Source organism: Sorex fumeus, unplaced genomic scaffold, assembly GCF_029834395.1.
Source record: "Sorex fumeus unplaced genomic scaffold, SorFum_2.1 ptg000009l, whole genome shotgun sequence".
Lineage (NCBI taxonomy): Eukaryota > Metazoa > Chordata > Mammalia > Eulipotyphla > Soricidae > Sorex > Sorex fumeus.
The window spans coordinates 18,682,487-18,701,007 of record NW_026606066.1 but is presented as its reverse complement, the minus strand read 5'-3'; the positions used below and the strand labels follow the sequence as shown (position 1 = coordinate 18,701,007).

The 18,521-nt window shown below is 39.6% G+C and overlaps 1 protein-coding gene across 2 annotated transcripts in view; it reads left to right on the top strand.

Moving 5' to 3' along the window:
- The window catches only part of GALNT3 (polypeptide N-acetylgalactosaminyltransferase 3), a 123,424-nt gene extending 107,021 nt beyond the window's left edge, over positions 1-16,403 (top strand). For both annotated transcript variants that reach the window (XM_056110283.1, XM_056110282.1), the window contains exons 8-11: positions 2,488-2,619; positions 2,828-2,929; positions 14,216-14,368; positions 15,500-16,403. In XM_056110283.1, the coding sequence (XP_055966258.1) occupies positions 2,488-2,619; positions 2,828-2,929; positions 14,216-14,368; positions 15,500-15,622 (510 nt within the window). In that variant the 3' untranslated portion in view covers positions 15,623-16,403. The remainder of the gene's footprint in view (positions 1-2,487; positions 2,620-2,827; positions 2,930-14,215; positions 14,369-15,499) is intronic.
- The last annotated feature ends 2,118 nt before the right edge of the window (positions 16,404-18,521 follow it).

Here is an 18,521-nt window from a genome sequence, read left to right as displayed (position 1 = left end):
TTTAAAAATATTTAATGTTTTGATGCCAACTTTTTTATTTTTAAAGGAAAAAATCCTTGAAAGTGCTTTTAAAAACTCAGGCATTCTTATTTAATTTGTTATTTTTAAATATGGTAGATACTTTGGTTTAGCCACTACATTTATTTAATAGTGTGCTTAAAGCAAATAAAGTAAGTAGAATTTTAACAGATTTTATTCAATGTATTAACACCTCAAAATACTAAGTCACTTTTTGAGCTGAAAAATATAGTGTCAGAATGTGGTAGGAGAATAAACTGGAAGTATCCAGATTCTGTTTTCCCCCATCCTCAAGTTCTGGTTCTACTCTTTGGAGGGGTTACCTTGGCAAAGACTCTGACCCTGTAAGATGAGAATGATACCTCCCAGGGTAGTTCAGAGGTTGTCTGGAGATGGGATATATACTCAGCTAAGATTCTTCTTTCTCCTTATCTGTCTGGAGAGATGAAATACTCTTATCCATCTTCTAGTAGCTATAAAACAGAATAGTGAATGCTAAGAAATAAATGGTAACTGTTGTTACTATTGACTTCTCATAGATAAAAATTTCTTAGAGCCATGTTGCCTAAGTTAAAACTAATTTAATTTCTACAGTTAAATATTGTGTTTGGTACATGAAGCAGGTATTAGTTGTTTTTTTTTTTCTTCTTGTTTTTGAAGCAGTTTTTTTTCTTTTTTTGTTTCTTATTTTTTTTCAGGGGGAGGGAAGGATGGACGTGGTGATTCCCTAGTTAGTGGTGCTAAGAGGTTACTCTTGGCCCTGGTGCTGGGTTGTTAGGCATCCAAGCATATTTTGTGGTAGATTCAACCAAGCAAAGCACAAACTCACCTCTTGAGCTATCTTCCTGGCAGTAGTGTAAAGGCATGCTTGAGTGAATGAGACCTAGATGTTTGTAAGAAAAGTGTTAATTTGTGGAGATTTTACTAGAATTAAATGACTTTAATAGTTTTACTGTCTTAAAGATGATTACCATTTTTCTTTAGTCTCTAGTCTCTCTAACATGTCAGTAAGGGCAACATCAGATCACTTCCAGATCACTGCTAGGTTAGATCACTGATCTTTTTATTGATCACAAGACAAACTGGGCAGATTGTACCCTGTGCATGAGTACTTGGCTAGAGTCAACTACTTGGCTAAGCACAGTTTATGCTCTTGTCACCTACAAAGACATAAATTGACCAAAAAACGTGATTTTTTTCTACAAAGCAAGTAGTTTCACTTAATAATATGCATAAGCTGGTCTAATGTCATATGGAATATTTTTCTATTTTTGGCTAAAACATCTGGGTTCAAGAGACTGAAACTAGCATTAGCAAATACTTTTTTTATTTACTTGAAATGGATAGACTTGAGTGTCTAACTTCTCATGTATTTAGTATCAAACATGATTTTTCTCTAAAATGTTCCTAATAGATCAAATTTTCTAGTGCTTGTGAACCAAATTGTTTTCTTAGTTCCTTTAATAAAGGAAAATGAAATGCACAATTCAAAATTTTCTCTTCTCCTTTTATGTTATTACTGTTAGGATATTGTTAGTAGTTAGAAACATCATTAACTAAAACTGGAAAAAGTTATTTGCAGCTATGATTGTGGAAGAGTGAGAGTGGGGAAGAAATGAGGTTGGTAAGAGAGGGATAAGAGATGAACTGTTTGAAGTGTTGGCAGTGTTTTATTTTTTTAATTTTTCTTTAGCACGGATTTATAAAGTTGTTCACGATAAGTTTTAGGCATATCATGTCCCCACCTCTGTAACCACATCCATCCATCAGTCACCCCATGTTGCCTCCCATCCTCAAACCTCCAAACTTGACAGATGTATTTTTAATTATTGTAATTTAGTTCCCCTTCTTTCAGTAGTGCTGTGAGGTATAGAGGCTGTGAGTGTGTGTGTGTGTGTGTGTGTGTGTGTGTGTGTGTGTGTGCGTGCATGTGCGTGTGTGAGTGTGTGCGTGCATGTGCGTGTGTGCATGTGCGTGCGTGCATATGTGTGTGTGTGTTGCCTCTATACTACAGACAAGACCAAGGCCCCTGGTCCTTGCCCCTCTGTTACTTCCAAACCTTCTCTTATTTCTCTCATCAAGGGTCTTGTTTCTATGCCTGCTTTCTCAACAGTTCACTTAATGGATCCCTTTCGAATATAATGGATCCCGTTTGGACTTTCCCATTTTCATTTCTTTTCCCACAGCATTTCTGTAGTGATCATTGTCACACAGGAGAGGTTTGTCATACAAAGGAAGAGTAAAATAGCACTATGTTAGTATCACAGTTGGAACTTGATTCTCTTTGAAGCCAGATTGTGTAGGAAGGCATGCTGTTGCCTGAATGAATGATGAATGCAGTTAAATTGTATCTTGTATTTTAGTCCAGAATTTTTTTAATTAAGACCAAATATAAATAAAAATAGCATTTGAAGTACTTTATCAGTGATATTTTGACTATCATTTTTTTCACTGCTCATCTTTTACCAGAAGTCCTTTGGTGATCTTTCAAAACGATTTGAAATAAAGCATCGCCTTCAATGTAAAAATTTTACATGGTATCTGAAAAATATTTACCCAGAAGTGTATGTGCCAGACCTTAATCCTGTAATATCTGGATATGTGAGTATTTTTCTGTTTCTCTTTACTTGTATACTCTTTGACACCAACAATTATGTGGTTCAGGAAAAATTATTAAAATATTTTGTGGTTCATTGTTTTTGAGAATTTACACTATTATTAATCATATTACTTTTTAAAATTCAATAATAACATATAAACCACGTAGATTTTTTTAAAAAAATTATAGCTTGAAATTTTTTTTTTTTAGATTAAAAGTGTCAATCAGCCTCTATGTTTGGATGTTGGTGAAAATAATCAAGGAGGCAAACCTTTAATTTTATATACGTGTCATGGACTTGGAGGAAACCAGGTGAGTACTGTATTATTAATTTTCACTGCTCATTAGCATTTACCAACCCAAGTAAATTGTTGCAAATATGGGGGAGTACAAAATCAATTTTATACACAGGCAAACTAAAATTTTTTACGATTAAGTCTAGTAATTAACATTTAATTGTAATATTGTAATAGTCTTTATTGTTTATAGTATATTTTTGTTTATAGTCTTTATTGTAATAGTCTTATTTCTGAAATCAATTGAAGGTTTTTTAAGAAAATAATAGAGTAATGCTATATGAAATTTTTTAAATGCATTCTACTTTGGTTCTTAAACATTGTATAACTATTGACATCGTGAGTTTGCATCTTTAACCATAAAGGCTGTATTAATAAGGGTTTAAAAGTAAATATATTAAGCATTGATACTAAATGGGCAGTGTTAGAACATATTTTTGTTCAGTTATGATATTTTAAGATATTCCCCCAAAAGTTTTCTGCTTGATTCTCTGTGACTGATGACATTTCAGCTTGTTACTACTCTTTGACTATTTTATCAATTAGAACTCAAATGTCAAATATCACTGTTTGGCCTACTATGAATAGCAAACATATTGAAATATTGTTTCTAATTTTTAGCATCCTTGTCTTACTTTTTTACAACTCCTGGTAGTATTAGACTCTGATTTGTTCATTTTGTTTCACTGATTGACCCTTACATGCCAGTTACTCTATTTTAAGATCAAACTATTGATTTTAAATGCTTCATGAATTCTGTGTTCCAAATCAGCAGTTAGTGGCAGTATGATAAGATGTGAGATAAAGAATCCAAAGTGGTCTGGGTTTAAGGGAGTTAACCTCTGAATTAGACTGGGTGCCCGTGAAATTTCCTGGGAAAAGGTTGTGAAAGTAAGTGGAAACTAGAGAGGTTCACACCTGGAATAGAGTATGATGAACATTGCATTCAGGAAATGAGCTGTTATGTCTTTTCTGGGAATCACAATTATTTGGGGTATAGAGTCCAGGATGTTTGTGGAGAATTTTTACAATTGTAAATTCTCTTGAATTTCCTTTTTCAATAGAATGAGACTTTGATGATGTCAGTTTTAAGAAGGAAAATTCAGTTTATCGCCTAATCTATCCTCTTCTATGTTTCTTCCTACTCTTTAACCTCAGCTGTATCTAGTTCCAGTCTTGACTCATCTAAAATCAGTCTGTCTGCAGGTAGATGACATTGATGTTCCAAAGTTGAACAGTATCAACTGCTGGGATGATTAATTTATAATCCTGAGACTGAGTGGGGGTACACACATCCTACTTATACTCACAATATACCTATATACATATATATATGGTTATATTTACACAAACATACATAAATGCACACTTTAAAGAATTTCTTTTTCTTCTATATATTAGAAGAAAAAGTTAATTGCATTCCTTTGGAAATCTTATTCTCTTTAAGAGTAATTGTATTCTTAGGGACATTCTTTCGGAAATCTCTACTGAATAATGCTGGTAAAAATTAATATATTAAGTAAAAATGTTTTTTTATTTGTAAAAATAATCACTAAATCAAAATACTTATAAATTGTTCTTCATTTTCTCTAGTATTGTACTAATTTTATTATAAAAATTCAAGTATGTTTTGTGTAGTATTTTTCCCAATTTTTCTGTTATTGCTAGATTAATGTTTTTATAGGCATGTCTCTAAACTTTTAAAATTTAAATAAAATATTAAATTTTTAATTTAAATAAAATTTAAATAAAATCAAATTTCTTTTGGAAGTTTGGGGATGGAGACATGACTCACATGTCATTTCAGCAAATACTTGTTTAGAACCTATGATGTAACATTCATCGTTATAATGGTAAAAAAAAGGTATTGTGAAAAATAAATATGTAATTCTGAATAGAAAGAAATATCAAGCCGAGTTGGGAGATAATGTCTATGGATGGGGTACTTATCTTCAGAGTTTTAGGAAAATATCTTGTCTCACTCCTTCAGATCTCCACTCTTAGGAAAATAATTTTTCCAGGAGGAGAGCATCCTTGAAGGGGGAATGGCAAGATTAGAAGTCTAGGGGCAGGTATGGAGCAAGTAAAAGGAATGTGATTGGAGCAGATTGGTCCAGGAAAAAGAGGGGTGGAAATAAGATCAGAGCTAGTCCTGTGAAGTTCTGTAGGAACTAAGAGAAATACCTGAAGGTGACATAGCCCTGTAGAAGTGGAGGGGAAGAGGTAAAACGTGAGAATAATTGTTCTCTGATCTTTATTTTTATTTTATTTTGGGGCCACAGCTGGTGGTCGTCAGGGTTTATTTCTGACTTCTCTGCTCAGAGGTTGCCCTTGGCAGTGTTCAAGTACCATGAAGTACCAGGGATTGAACTTGGGCCTCATAGATGCAAAACATGTGCCCCAGCTCTCACTGTTAAATTGGTTTTGGCGCCACATCTGGCAGTGCTGAGGAGATTCTCCTGGCTTAGTGCTTGGGTTCATTCCTGGCTGTGGTCAGAAAATCATATTTGGTCCATAATAGCAGCCAGCCTCCTGCATACAGGGCATGCTCCGGCCCATTAACCTATCCTTGATTCCACAGGTTTATATTTTATGATGAATCTGTCCTCTAATTCCCTGACAGAGTCCTTGACTTACATTTTATTTCCATTAAGTTTTATTTCAATTAATCATTTGATTTACAACATCTAGCATTTTATTTCCTCAAGTGCTGAATATTTTTATGATGTCATCTACCTTTATCATTTCTTTGCATTCCTTTCTATTATTTTGGTCAGATAATTTGTAACATGAAAGTCCAATATGGTAGGAAATTTATATACCCGGTTTAAAAAAGAAGTATTTTGATGATATCACTACATTGACTGAGAAACTTGAGCATTGCAGTTCAAGTCATTATGTCTTGGAGACAATGCTTTGCTGTTTCAGTTTTCTCTTCCAAGGCATTTGCTCTTGTTATAATTCTCCAATGTTCCCAGCTATTTTTTTTAATTTAAAAAAATTTTTTAAATTTATTTTTTATTAGTGAAACACCATGAGGTACAGTTGTAGATTTACAAATTTTTGTGCTTGGATTTCAGTCATACCATGATCAAATACCCATCCCTCCACCAGAGCCCATTTTCCAACACCATGGATAATATCCCGCCCCCCCATCCCCCCCATCCCACCCTGCCACTGTGACAGGGCATTCCCTTTTGTTCTCTCTCTCCTTTTGGGTGTTATGATCAGCAAAAGAGGCATTGAGTGGCAAACATGTTCAGTCCAGTCTACTTTCAACCTGCATCTCCCCTCCTGGGAGGATCCTCCAAACACCCTCCATTTGGTGGTCCCTTCTCTATCTGAACTGTACTTTCCCCTAGAATACCCGGCTGGCCTCTAAGCTATGGAGTAATCCTCCTGGTGTTGATCTCAGCTATTCTTGGGTATTAATCTCATATTTTGTTATTTTATATCCCCCAGATGAATGCAATCTTTCTATGTCTATCCCTCTCTTTCTGACTCATTTCGCTTAGCATGATACTTTCCATATTGTACCACTTGTATGTAAATTTCATGACTTCATTTTTTCTAAGAGTTACATAGTACTCCATTGTGTAGATGGACCAAAGTTTCTTTAACCAGTCATCTGTTCTTGGGCACTCAGGTTTCTTCCAGTTTCTGGCTACTGTAAAGAGTGCTGCAATGAACAAACAAGTGCATATGTCACTTCGACTACACATTTTTGCCTCTCTGGGATATATTCCCAGTAGCGGTATCGCTGGGTCAAATGGGAGCTCAATTTCTAATTTTTTGAGGAACGTCCATACTGTTTTTCAAAAGGGCTGAACCAGTCGGCATTACCACCAACAGTGAAGGAGTGTCCCTTTCTCGCCACATCCGTGCCAGCAACGGTTGCTTTTGTTCTTTTGAATGTGGGCCAGTCTCTGAGGTGTGAGATGGTATCTCATTGTGGTTTTGATCTGCATCTCCCTGATGATTAATGATGTAGAGCATTTTCTCATGTCCTTTTTTGCCATTCGGATTTCTTCTTTGAGAAAGTTTCTGTTCATTTCATTGCCCCATTTTTGGATGGGGTTGGATGTTTTCTTCTTGTGGAGTTCAACCAGTATTTTGTATATCCTTGATTTCAACCCCTTGTCAGATGTGTATTTGGCGAATATTCTTTCCCATTCTGTAGACTGTCTTTGTATTTTGGTCACTGTTTCTTTGGAGGTGCAGAAGCTTCTTAGTTTAAGATAGTCCCATTTATCTATCTCTGTTTTCACTTGCTCGGCCAGTGGCATGGCATCTTTGAAAATACCATTAGCCTCAATGTCATAGATGGTTTTGCCAACTTTGTCTTCAATGTACCTTATGGTTTCTGGTCTGATGTTGAGGTCTTTAATCCATTTTGATCTTACCTTTGTACATGGTGTTAGGCAGAGTTCTGAGCCCATTTTTTTGCATGTAGCCATCCAGTGATGCCAGCACAATTTGTTAAAGAGGCTTTCCTTACTCCACTTCACATTTCTTGTACCTTTATCAAAGATTAGATGATCATATGATTGAGGGGAGATGTCACTGTATTCAACTCTGTTCCATTGGTCTGCAGTTCTGCCTTTGTTCCAGTACCATGCTGTTTTGATTATTACCGCTTTGTAGTAAAGTTTGAAGTTCGGGAGGTTGATTCCTCCCATTTTCTTTTTCCCAAGAATTGCTTTAGCTATTCGTGGGGGATTATTGTTCCATATAAATTTCAGGAGTGTTTGCTCCATTTCTTTGAAGAATGTCATGGGTTTCCTTATAGGGATTGCATTGAATTTATACAATGCTTTCGGTAGTATTGCCATTTTGACAATGTTAAGTCTCCCGACCCATGAGCAGGGGATATCTTTCCATTTCCTCATGTCCTCTTTTATTTCCTGAAGTAGCATTTTCTAGTTTTCTTTGTACAGATACTTTACTTCCTTAGTTAAGCTGATTCCTAGGTACTTGATTTTCTGGGGCACAATTGTGAACGGGATTGATTTTTTCATGTAGCTTTCCTCTCTCTCACTGTTTGCGTATAGGAAAGCCATGGACTTTTGGGTATTGATTTTATAGCCTGCAAATTTACTATACAAGTCTATTGTTTCTAGGAGTTTTTTGGTGGAGGTTATTGGGTTCTCTAAGTATAGTATCATATCATCTGCGAATAGTGAGAGTTTGATTTCTTCCTTTCCTACCTGAATGCCCTTAACATCTTTTTCTTGCCTAATTGCTATTGCAAGTACTTCCAGTACTATATTGAACAGCAGTGGAGAGAGTGGGCATCCTTGTCTCGTCCCTGATCTTAGAGAGAAGGCTCTCAGTTTTTCCCCATTGAGGATGATGCTTGCTGTAGGCTTGTGGTAGATGGCTTTAACTATGTTGAGGAAAGTCCCCTCTATACCCATTTTGGCTAGGGTTTTCATCATAAAGGGGTGCTGGATCTTGTCAAATGCTTTCTCTGCATCTATTGATATAATCATATGCTTTTTATCTTTTCTTTTGTTGATATGATGGATTATGTTGATTGATTTCCGAATGTTACACCATCCTTGCATCCCTGGGATGAATCCTACTTGGTCATGGTGTATGATCTTTTTGATGAGTAGTTGGATTCTATTTGCTAGTAGTTTGTTGAGGATCTTTGCATCTGTGTTCATCAGGGATATAGGCCTGTAGTTCTCTTTCTTTGTGTTTTCTCTGTCTGCTTTTGGTATTAGTGTGATATTTGCTTCATAGAAACCGTTCGGAAGTGTATTTGATATTTCAATTTCGTGGAAAAGCTTAAAGAGGATTTGGAGTAAGTCCTCATTAAAGATTTGGAAGAATTCACTGGTGAATCCATCCGGGCCAGGGCTTTTGTGCTTGGGGAAACTTTTTATTACCATTTCAATTTCCTTGATGGTGATAGGTCTGTTCAGGTATTCCAGGTCTTCTTGGTTCAGCCTTGGGAGTCTGTAGGAGTCTAGGAATTTATCCATTTCCTCGAGGTTTTGATGTTCCGTGGCATAAAGCTTCTCAAAGTATTCCCTGAGGATACTTGAATTTCTGTAGTTTCTGTTGTAATGACCCCTTTTTCATTTCTGATTTGGTTTATTAGGGTTTTCTCTCTCCCTTTCTGTATGAGTTTTTCTAGGGGCTTATCGATCTTGTTAATTTTCTCGAAGAACCAGCTCTTGGTTTCATTGATCTTTCAGATTGTTTTTTGGGTTTCCATCTTGTTAATCTCTGCTCTGAGTTTTATTATTTCCTTCCTCCTGTTAGGGTTGTCCTCCTTTTGTTGGTCCTTCTCCAAGTTCTTAAGCTGTGAGGTTAGTTTATTTATGTGGGCTTGATCTTGAATGCTTGTAGAGCTATAAACTTTCCTCTTAACACAGCTTTTGCTGTGTCCCATAAGTTTTGGTAACTCATGTCCTCATTTTCATTCGTTTCTAGGAATCTTTTGATTTCCTCTTTAATTTTCTGTCTAAGCCACTCGTTGTTCAATAGCGCACTGTTTAATTTCCAGGTGTTTGATTTAGTTTTCTGTTTTTGTGTGTGATTTACTTCTAATTTCAGCGCATTATGGTCTGAGAAGATTGTTGATACAATCTCTATCTTCTTAATTTTATGGAGGCATGTTTTGTGGCTCAGCATGTGGTCTATCTTGGAGAATGTTCCATGTACGCTTGAGAAGAATGTGTATTCAGCTTTGGTGCATTTAGCCCATTGACATTAAGAGAGATTATTGTCATGGGAGTTTGTCCCATTGTTCTGTTGAAATTTGGTGTATTTGGGGGGCCTGTGTTGCCTTAAAGTAGCCCATTTAGTTGTTATTGTAACCATGGTTTTGAGTCTATGAAGTTCCTGAGCTGTTGTTTGTCTGTGAAACTGTGTGTTGTCCCTTCTATTATGAATGAGAGTCTCGCTGGGTAAAGTATTTTTGGTAAGGCATTTATTTCATTGAGTTTTTTCACTATATCCCACCTCTGTTTTCGGGCCGTGAGGGTTTCATCAGAAAAATCAGCTGTGAATTTTCAGGATGCTCCATTGTAAAGAGATTTCTTTCTTCGATCTTGCTGCTTTCAGAATTTTGTCTCTGTCTAAAGTTTTGGTCATTTTGATCAGGATGTGTCTTGGGGTATTTTTATTCGGATTTCTTCTAGCTGGTACCCTTCGGGCCTCCTGGATGTGGTCACAAGTTTTCTTCAGCTCTGGAAACGTTGTAGCAATGATTTCTTTGACAGTTTCTTCTTCATCAAGGTTTTCTTCCTGTCCCTCTGGGACTCCAATAATTCTTATGTTACCCCTCTTGGCTTCGTCACGATCTTCTCTTGCCATCTGTTCCTGAATTGTGAGTCTCTTTTCCATTTTCTGCTCTTTTCTGGCAAGTCTCGGAACTTCATCTTCGAGCTCACTGATTCTGTTCTGAGCTGCTGTTACTCTGCTGCTGAGGCCTTCTACTGAGGTTTTCAATTCGGCTACCAGTTTTTTCAGGTCCAAGATTTCCGATTGCATTTTCCTCATTTCTGCCTTCAAATCCTCTTGTCTTTTATTGGCATTGCTTTCCATTGTTTCTTTTAGTTCCCTAAGCATCCTAAGTAGCTCCCTTCTGAATTCCTTGTCAGAGAGGTTGTCTAACACTACAGTACTGTTGGTGTCTTCTGGGCTACCTCGTCAATAAGAAAGTTTGGTGGGCTTTTGCGTTGCTTTACCATTGTGACCAGTGTGGTTTTGTCCTTCACGTTCACTGTTACTATTCTGGTTGAGTGAGGAGAGACTGCCAGGAGCTGTTCAGCTTTGTTGCTGCTAGATGGGCCTCTTCTACCTTTTTGAGTCTGATCTTCTTCTCAATCGGGCGTTATTCTTTCTTTTATAACTGACATTGAGTGAAACTTTTGGAGGAGGTGCTATTTACTACTGAGCTTATACAGCTATTTTCAAACAGGACTTTTGTTGGAAATGGAGTAGGTGAATGGGATGTTGTTGAATTGTTGTAGAACAGGTGAGAAATTTTTGGTTGGTATTAGGTGACAAGTTGATGAAAAGGATGAAAGGATGAAAGTCCAAATTGCTTGGAGTGAGTGATATACCTGTTGCCATGTAAGCGGCCGCCTGCCAGGAAGAAGGCCACGCCCACTTTGGAGGCCACGCCCCCTTCATAGAGGCCATGCCCCTAGCCAGTCCAGGCCACTCCCTCCCAGGATCCTGGATGGGGGGGTCCGATGGACTGCTGGGCCAGTTCCGCGCACACGGTGGGGCCTCCAAGCTGTCCTTCGGCGGGGATTGGTGGACGGCGCGCGGCTGGGGTCAGGGGCGGGTCTCGGCTGGGCTCCTCCAAACCACCTGGATGGCGGGGGACGATGGACTGCCGGGTCGGTCCTGGAGCTGGACGCGCGGCGGGGCCTGTGCACTGTCCTTCGGCGCGGATCGGTGGACGGTGCGCGGCTGGGGTCAGGGGCAGGTCTTGGCTGGGCTCCTCCAACCCACCTGGATGGGGGGGGTGCCGATGGACTACCGGGCCGGTCCTGGAGCTGGATGCGCAGCGGGGCCTCCACGCTGTCCTTAGGCGGGGATCGGTGGGCGATGCGCGGCTGGGGTCAGGGGCGGGTCTCGGCTGGGCTCCTCCAACCCACCTGGATGGGGGGGGGGCGATGGACTGTTGGGCCGGTCCAGAGCTGGCCGCACGGCGGGGCCTCCGCGCACTCCTTAGGCAGGGATGAGTGGGTGCCGCGCGGCTGGGGTCAGGGGTGGGTCTCGGCTGGGCTCCTCCAACCCACCTGGATGCTGGATGGGGGGGCCGGGCGATGGACTGCGGGGCCTGTCCCGGAGCTGGACGCGCGGCGGGGCCTCCTCACTTTCCTTAGGCGGGGATTGGTGGGCGGCCCGCGGCTGAGGTCAGGGGCGGGTCTCGGCTGAGCACCTCCAACGCACCTGGATGGGGGGGCGATGGACTGCTGGGCCGGTCCCAGAGCTGGACGCGTGGCAGGGCTTCCGCGTTGTCCTTCGGCGGCTATCAGTTGGCGAAGCTCGGCTGGGGTCAGGGCCGGGTCTCGGCTGGGTTCCTACAACCCACCTGGATGGGGGGAGCCGATGGACTGCCGGCCGGTCTAGGTGCTAGACGTACGGCGGGGCCTCCGCGCTGTCCTTGGGCGGGGATCTGTGGGCGGCGCGGCTGGGCTCAGGGCCGGGTCTCGGCTGGGTTCCTTCAACCCACCTGGATTAGGGGGGCCGATGGACTGCCATGCCAGCCCCGGAGCTGGACTCGCGGTGGGGCCTGTGGGCTGTCCTTCAGCGGGGATCGGTGGGCGGCGCGCGGCTGGGCTCCTCCAACCCACCTGGATGGGGGGGGGCGATGGACTGCCGGAGCGGTCCCGGAGCTGGATGCGCCACGGGGATCGGTGGGCGGTGCTCGGCTGGGGTCAGGGGCAGGTCTCGGGTGGGCTCTGTTCCCAGCTCTTTAGTTCTTTTTTTTCAATTGTTGTCTAAGACTCTCAATTATTTCCATTCTTTAACTTCTTTTTAAAATATTTTTAAATGAAATAATGTGTTGATTAAAATGTAAGATGGCCTTTCTTACCTTTCAGATCCTAAGATTTAACATTTTATTTTATTTTTATTTATTTATTTATTTTGCTTTTTGGGTCTCACCCGGTGATGTTCAGGGGTGTCTCCTGGCTCATGCACTCAGGAATTTCTCCTGGCGGTTTTCAGGGGACCATATGGGATGCTGGGAATCGAACTTGTGTTGGCCATGTTGGCTGCATGCAAGGCACACACCCTACCTGCTGTGCTATCGCTCCAGCCCCAGATTTAACATTTTGAAAGAGAGAGTGCTATTATGAACTAAACCCATTTTTCTTTTATATTCTCACCTCAGGAACTCCCAGTTATAAAATTTACTGGTAACATATTTATGGAAGGGGTTAAATTATACGTGAGACTAAGAACAGGGAAAGTAAGGATACATAGCTCTACTAATTAAGCTAATATTTATTGCATATCTACTCTAATACACACAAGAAGTGAGAACAGTCTTTCTTAACACATACCGACTCACTAAATATTAGTGCTAATACTATTACATTATTGAAAATCAGCTATGTTGATATATTTTATCTCTGGAATATTAGCACTATGAAATTATTGATTTTAATACATTTCTCATATATATATATATATATATATGCACTGCCTAGCTGTTCAATGGGAAACCATCAGTCTATATACATAATTCCAATGGGGCTGCTATAAAGTTTTCTCTGTTGGATGTCAATGAGATAAAAAGATTAGGTAGAGTATGCTTGCAATGCTTGTAGCTGATCTGGGTTTGATGAGTACTTGGCACCACATATGCTCTTCTGAGCATCCCCAGGAGTGATCCCTGGAGATAGATGTGGCCCCAAAACAAAAGGAAACAGTGTTTTCCATTATGGATCAGTGTACACTGGAAAAGAGTATAATTTTCTATAGAGCACAATCAGGAAAAAAAAAGAACATTAGTATGGAGTTGACTTTTGAAAAATTTAAAGGAATAAGCTAGGCACAGAAGTATCAAGAAGAATATTCTTTGGTCGTGGAGAATGGGCCTGGAAGCCGCTCCTAAGACTCCATCTAGCTTTGTTTTCTTGGGCCCAGCCACACAGGAAATACTGAACAGATCATATGAAGCGTGTTTCCTAGCCCTTTGAGTCACCTCTGGAAGGACAGTCTAAGTAGAACAGAGGTACTTAGAGTTATGCATATGCATGTTATGCAAACGGAGAAAATTGTGGCAATGGTTGATGTGGGAGCGAAAATGACTGGTGGAGGGATGGGTGTTGGAACAGGGTATGACTGAAACCTGATCATGAAAGTTTGTTTTGTGACTGTGTATCTCAACAGTGATTCAATTAAAAATATTGTTAAAAATTTTATTTATAATTACAAAAAGAGAAAGCAAAAATGAAGATTTCAGGGCTGAAGTGCAGGTGTTAGGGTGTTTGTCTTGCATGTGGTTGACCCAGGTTTGATTAGTGGTACCACTTATGGTCCCCTGAGCTGTATCAGGGGACCCCAGACTACAGAGCATTGTTGTCCTGAGCACTGTCAGGTGGGGGCCAAAAACATAACAAGTAATCTTTTTAATGTACCTTATTAGGAGTATAGACTTTAACTACCACAGTGACTCAATTAAGCAAGGGTGATAGAGTATCAAATCAATGTTATAAGAAACTACCTAGTGACAGGATTGTTAATTTTTAAAAATTGGACCATTATTTTGCAGCCAAGAAAAAAAGGGTACTTTGGTTGTAACAGCATTCTTCCTTTATAGTACTTTGAATATTCTGCTCAATATGAAATTCGGCATAACATCCAGAAGGAATTATGTCTTCATGCTGCTCAAGGTTTTGTTCAGTTGAAGGCATGTACCTACAAAGGTCGCAGGACAATTGCCACTGGAGAACAGATATGGGCTATCCAGAAGGTAATTCAGTACAATTAATTCACTCCTTTGTGTTACTATTTTGATTCATTCTAGTTGCTTGTTGGAGAAGGTAACGAAACATTAGTTTTTCCATCAAAGATTTTTAGTCTTTGTTAACTTTGAATGTCTGCTCATATGATAAGAGAGATTATATGAATTAAATACTTTTAGAGACAAAATAATTGTAAAGTTACTTTGGTTTAAGCACAGGATTATGAAGATCATTGCTTTGGTGCATTATTAATAATTGTTATCCATATTTTCATTTCATATAATGCTCCTTTTTTTTCCAACAGAGAGGGCATAAATAATTTTATTTTCTCTCAAAAAGTGATTAATTGCTTTTACTTCAGTACTTTATCATTAATTTTGGATTGAGAAAATACATGAAATGTGTTATCTGTTTTTAAAGATATTTTAAGGCTTAGCTGAACTTAGTATTTTTTTGACCTAAATACTCTTTCATGCAACACAAGAACACCATAACACTAAGGTTTTTTTTTTTTGCCTATTTTTTTTTATTAGTGAAGCACCATGAGGTACAGTTGTAGATTTACAAATCTTTGTGCTTGGGTTTCGGTCGTACAATGATCAAATACCCATCCCTCCACCAGTGCCCATTTTCCCCCACCCCCCCTCCCACCCTGCCTCTGTGGCAGGGCATTCCCCTTTGTTCTCTCTCTCTCCTTTTGGGTGTTGTGGTCTGCAAAAGAGGCATTGAGTGGTAATCATGTTCAGTCCATAGTCTACTTTCAACATGCATTTCCCCTCCTGGGAAGACATAACACTAAGTTTTATGTCTTACAGGTTTTTTTTTTAAAGTTTCTCATTTAGGGATATATCAATGGTTTTTTACTTGAAAAGTTGATTCAGACAAAGCTCTATATGCCTCACTTTATTTATGTAATAATGCTTTCTGTATATTGAACGGTAGTGAATGTGTTGTTAAAACCAGAAGCCAGCATGATTTTACAAATATAGTTGATATTAGAAAGATTAAAATTTAGGAATGGTACTCATTTGGTATGCAAATATACCTTTATAGTCAGTGAGACCATAATATCTTCTTATATTTCTAAGTTAATTATAAGTATTTAAAACTAAATGTCTGTTGTGTTTCTTTTATTCTAGGATCAACTTCTATATAATGCATTCTTTAAAATGTGCCTTTCAGCAGCCGGAGAGCATCCAAGCTTAGTGTCATGCAATCCATCAGATCCACTTCAAAAATGGATTTTTAGCCAAAATAATTAAGTGTTCCTTAAAATTAAGGAGATGAAAAGGAGATATTTTTTCTCATAAAACTGTGACTAGGCATACACTGTAGTTTTTGAAAAATTATGCAAAAGCAGCTAATTATAACTTATTCCAAGTGCATTTTCTTATTTATACCTTTAAATGTCTTGATAGCACAGCTACAAAAATTCCTTAAGCCTCCATTTCAAAGCACAATAACTAGTAATACCAAAGACTATTTTGAAATGTACAGATGTAGGGAATGTTTACAGTATGATGAAAATAATTTTTCAAGTAAAATGTATTTGTGTGTTTTATACACTAAGACATATATAGCTACATGTACACATTCAAAATTTAAAATATTCTAGTTTGGGGGGAGAGGGAGATTTGATACTGTATTTTTTTAAGTACAAAGATATGAATCAATGAAGGTCGAACATTGACCTTTGTATCCAAGCTAGGATATTTTTATAAGTCTAGAATAAAAATACAGGCGAACAATTTCTTTTCCCTTTGCTACGGGTCAGATATTTTCCTAAACATTAAGTAAAAAGATGAATATTTTTAACTTTAATTTCTTAGCAAAAGTTAAAACACATTTTTGTCTTAAGACCACTTGACTTGAAGCACTTAAGTCTTCCTCAGATGACTTTTATTCAATAACCATGCTGTCTGTGTTTCCAAAGCAATTAAAAAGAAAAATATAAATGGCTGTTTGTTGAAAAGTGTCTTTCTCCTTTCTGTGGTCTTTTGTTCTCACCAAAATGCACTAATTGTGAATGTTTGTGAAATTGAATTTCAGTGCCGAGTATTGGACTTATTTAGAGTTTCATTTGTTACTGAATCAATTATAGATTGTTTTTGTAATAGGTTTTTCCATGAAAAAACGTACTTATATCTATGTAGAAAATACAATAAAACATCCTTAGTATTATTGTAATTATTTAATTAAGGTTATTTATTTGGGGGTTAAAATACATTATTGACAATATATGGGGACATATAAATTTTGTATATTAAATTTATAATCACTATCACCTCGTTGTTCATAGATTTGCTCAAGTGGGCGCCAGTAACGTCCCAATTCATCCCTGTCACGTGCTAGTGTAGCCCAGTGGCATACTGGGGGCTCTTTCAGAGTCAGGGGAATGAGGACCATCATTGTTACTGTTTTTGTCATATTGAGTATGCCACGGGTAGCTTGCCAGGCTCTGCTGAGTGGGCAGAATACTCTTGGTAGCTTGCTGGGCTCTCCGAGAGGGATGGAGGGTTTTGGGGCAGCCTCAAATCACCTTTACAGGTGTTCCCAGTCAGGCATATATGTGGGCAGGAGACTCTCGGTAGCCTTATTGGGTTCTCTGAGAGTGAGAACTAGACAATAAGAGGTCGCTTCCAGAGGCTTGGTCTTATAGTCTCTGGATCTTGGCTGTTGATGGGGTTACATAGAAGTTGGTGGGTATAACTAGCTAGCTACTGGAAAATGGGGGTTCTGGGGGGGTGAGGCCCAGTCCCGAACTGAGCAGTGTTAGAGATCTCAGCCCTGAGTCCCGCACACCTGGGTTCCTCTGCCGGTTCCTTCATTTGTGAGGCTCGTCCTAGAGTATGGAGAGTGGTCTCAGTGTGGCTGTGGCTGGGTCCCGGAGGACTTCAGCTCCTGGGGCTCTGCTCAGGTAGGAGAGGAAAACAACCCGCCCCCCCTCCGAGGGGCCCCAGTGAGGACAGCCTGGCGCGGGGGCAGGAGACTCTGAGTTGTTCTCTTCCAGGAGCTTGGTTTTATAGTCTCTCTCTCTCTCGCTCTCTCTCTGTCTCTCTCTGTATACATATATCTATATATATAGTTTATATATTTATAAAAAGTTATAAAACTATTTTGCTCAAGAATATTCAAGAGGGTTGAAGCAATAATGCAGCAGGGAGGGTGTTTCCCTTTCATGCGGCTGACCTGGGTTCAAGTCCCAGCATCCCATATGGTTTCCCAAGCACTGCCAGAAGTAATCTGAGTGCAAAGCCAGGAGTAAGCGTGGGCTGTCACTGGGTGTGACCTAAAAAAGTAAAAGAAAAAAAATTTCAAACATTGAGTGGCAATATCATGAAACATCAGGAAGACATCAATCACATCATGCTGTTTTCGACACTGGAGAAGAACTATTCCTTGGAACATACAAACGAGGCATCGGTGGTGTTGGTATCATTGTCAACACGAACTTAGCCAAGAGCTTTGATTCATTCGAATGCCTAATAACCCGAATCGGACGATTACACTTGAATAGATGTGGCTCTCTGCCGGCAGTTTCTATCTTCGTTGTCTATGCACCAACATCCAATTATGGTGAAAGAGAAATTGAGAAGTTCTACATGGAGCTGGAGAAGTCCTATAAAGAAATGGAATAGACCACATAATATTCAATCGGGGGTTTTGCCTAACTGATGTTGCTGTTGTCCCAAAATTCCAAACGGGATCGGACCACCGTCTCCTTCATGCAAAATTCTACCTCACAGAACGGGGAGAAAAGAATGCAAAGTTTAATAAGAGAACTCCCAGAATGACCACCAGCTGGGAGCTCTGGCTCTGTTGCGGCAACATGGGAAGATTCCGTCATTGACAACATTGATGAGGAATACGATCGAATGATTCAGCACCTCCATGATGGTGCGAGGAATGCCAAGAGAGAGATAACCACAAAAAACTGCCTTTCTTCGAACACTCTTGAACTTATTCGCCAACATGGCTTGGCACATGCCTCAGGCAACCGCAAGCGAACGTCCGAGCTGGCAAAACAATGCAGAGAAGCCATCAAGGATGACCTCAAAGACAGGAGAACAGCAGTGCTGGCAGATGCGGCAGAAGCCGGGAAAAGCATTCCTAATGCCCACCTGTCCTTCACCAACTACAAGACCAAGATGACTGCCCTCC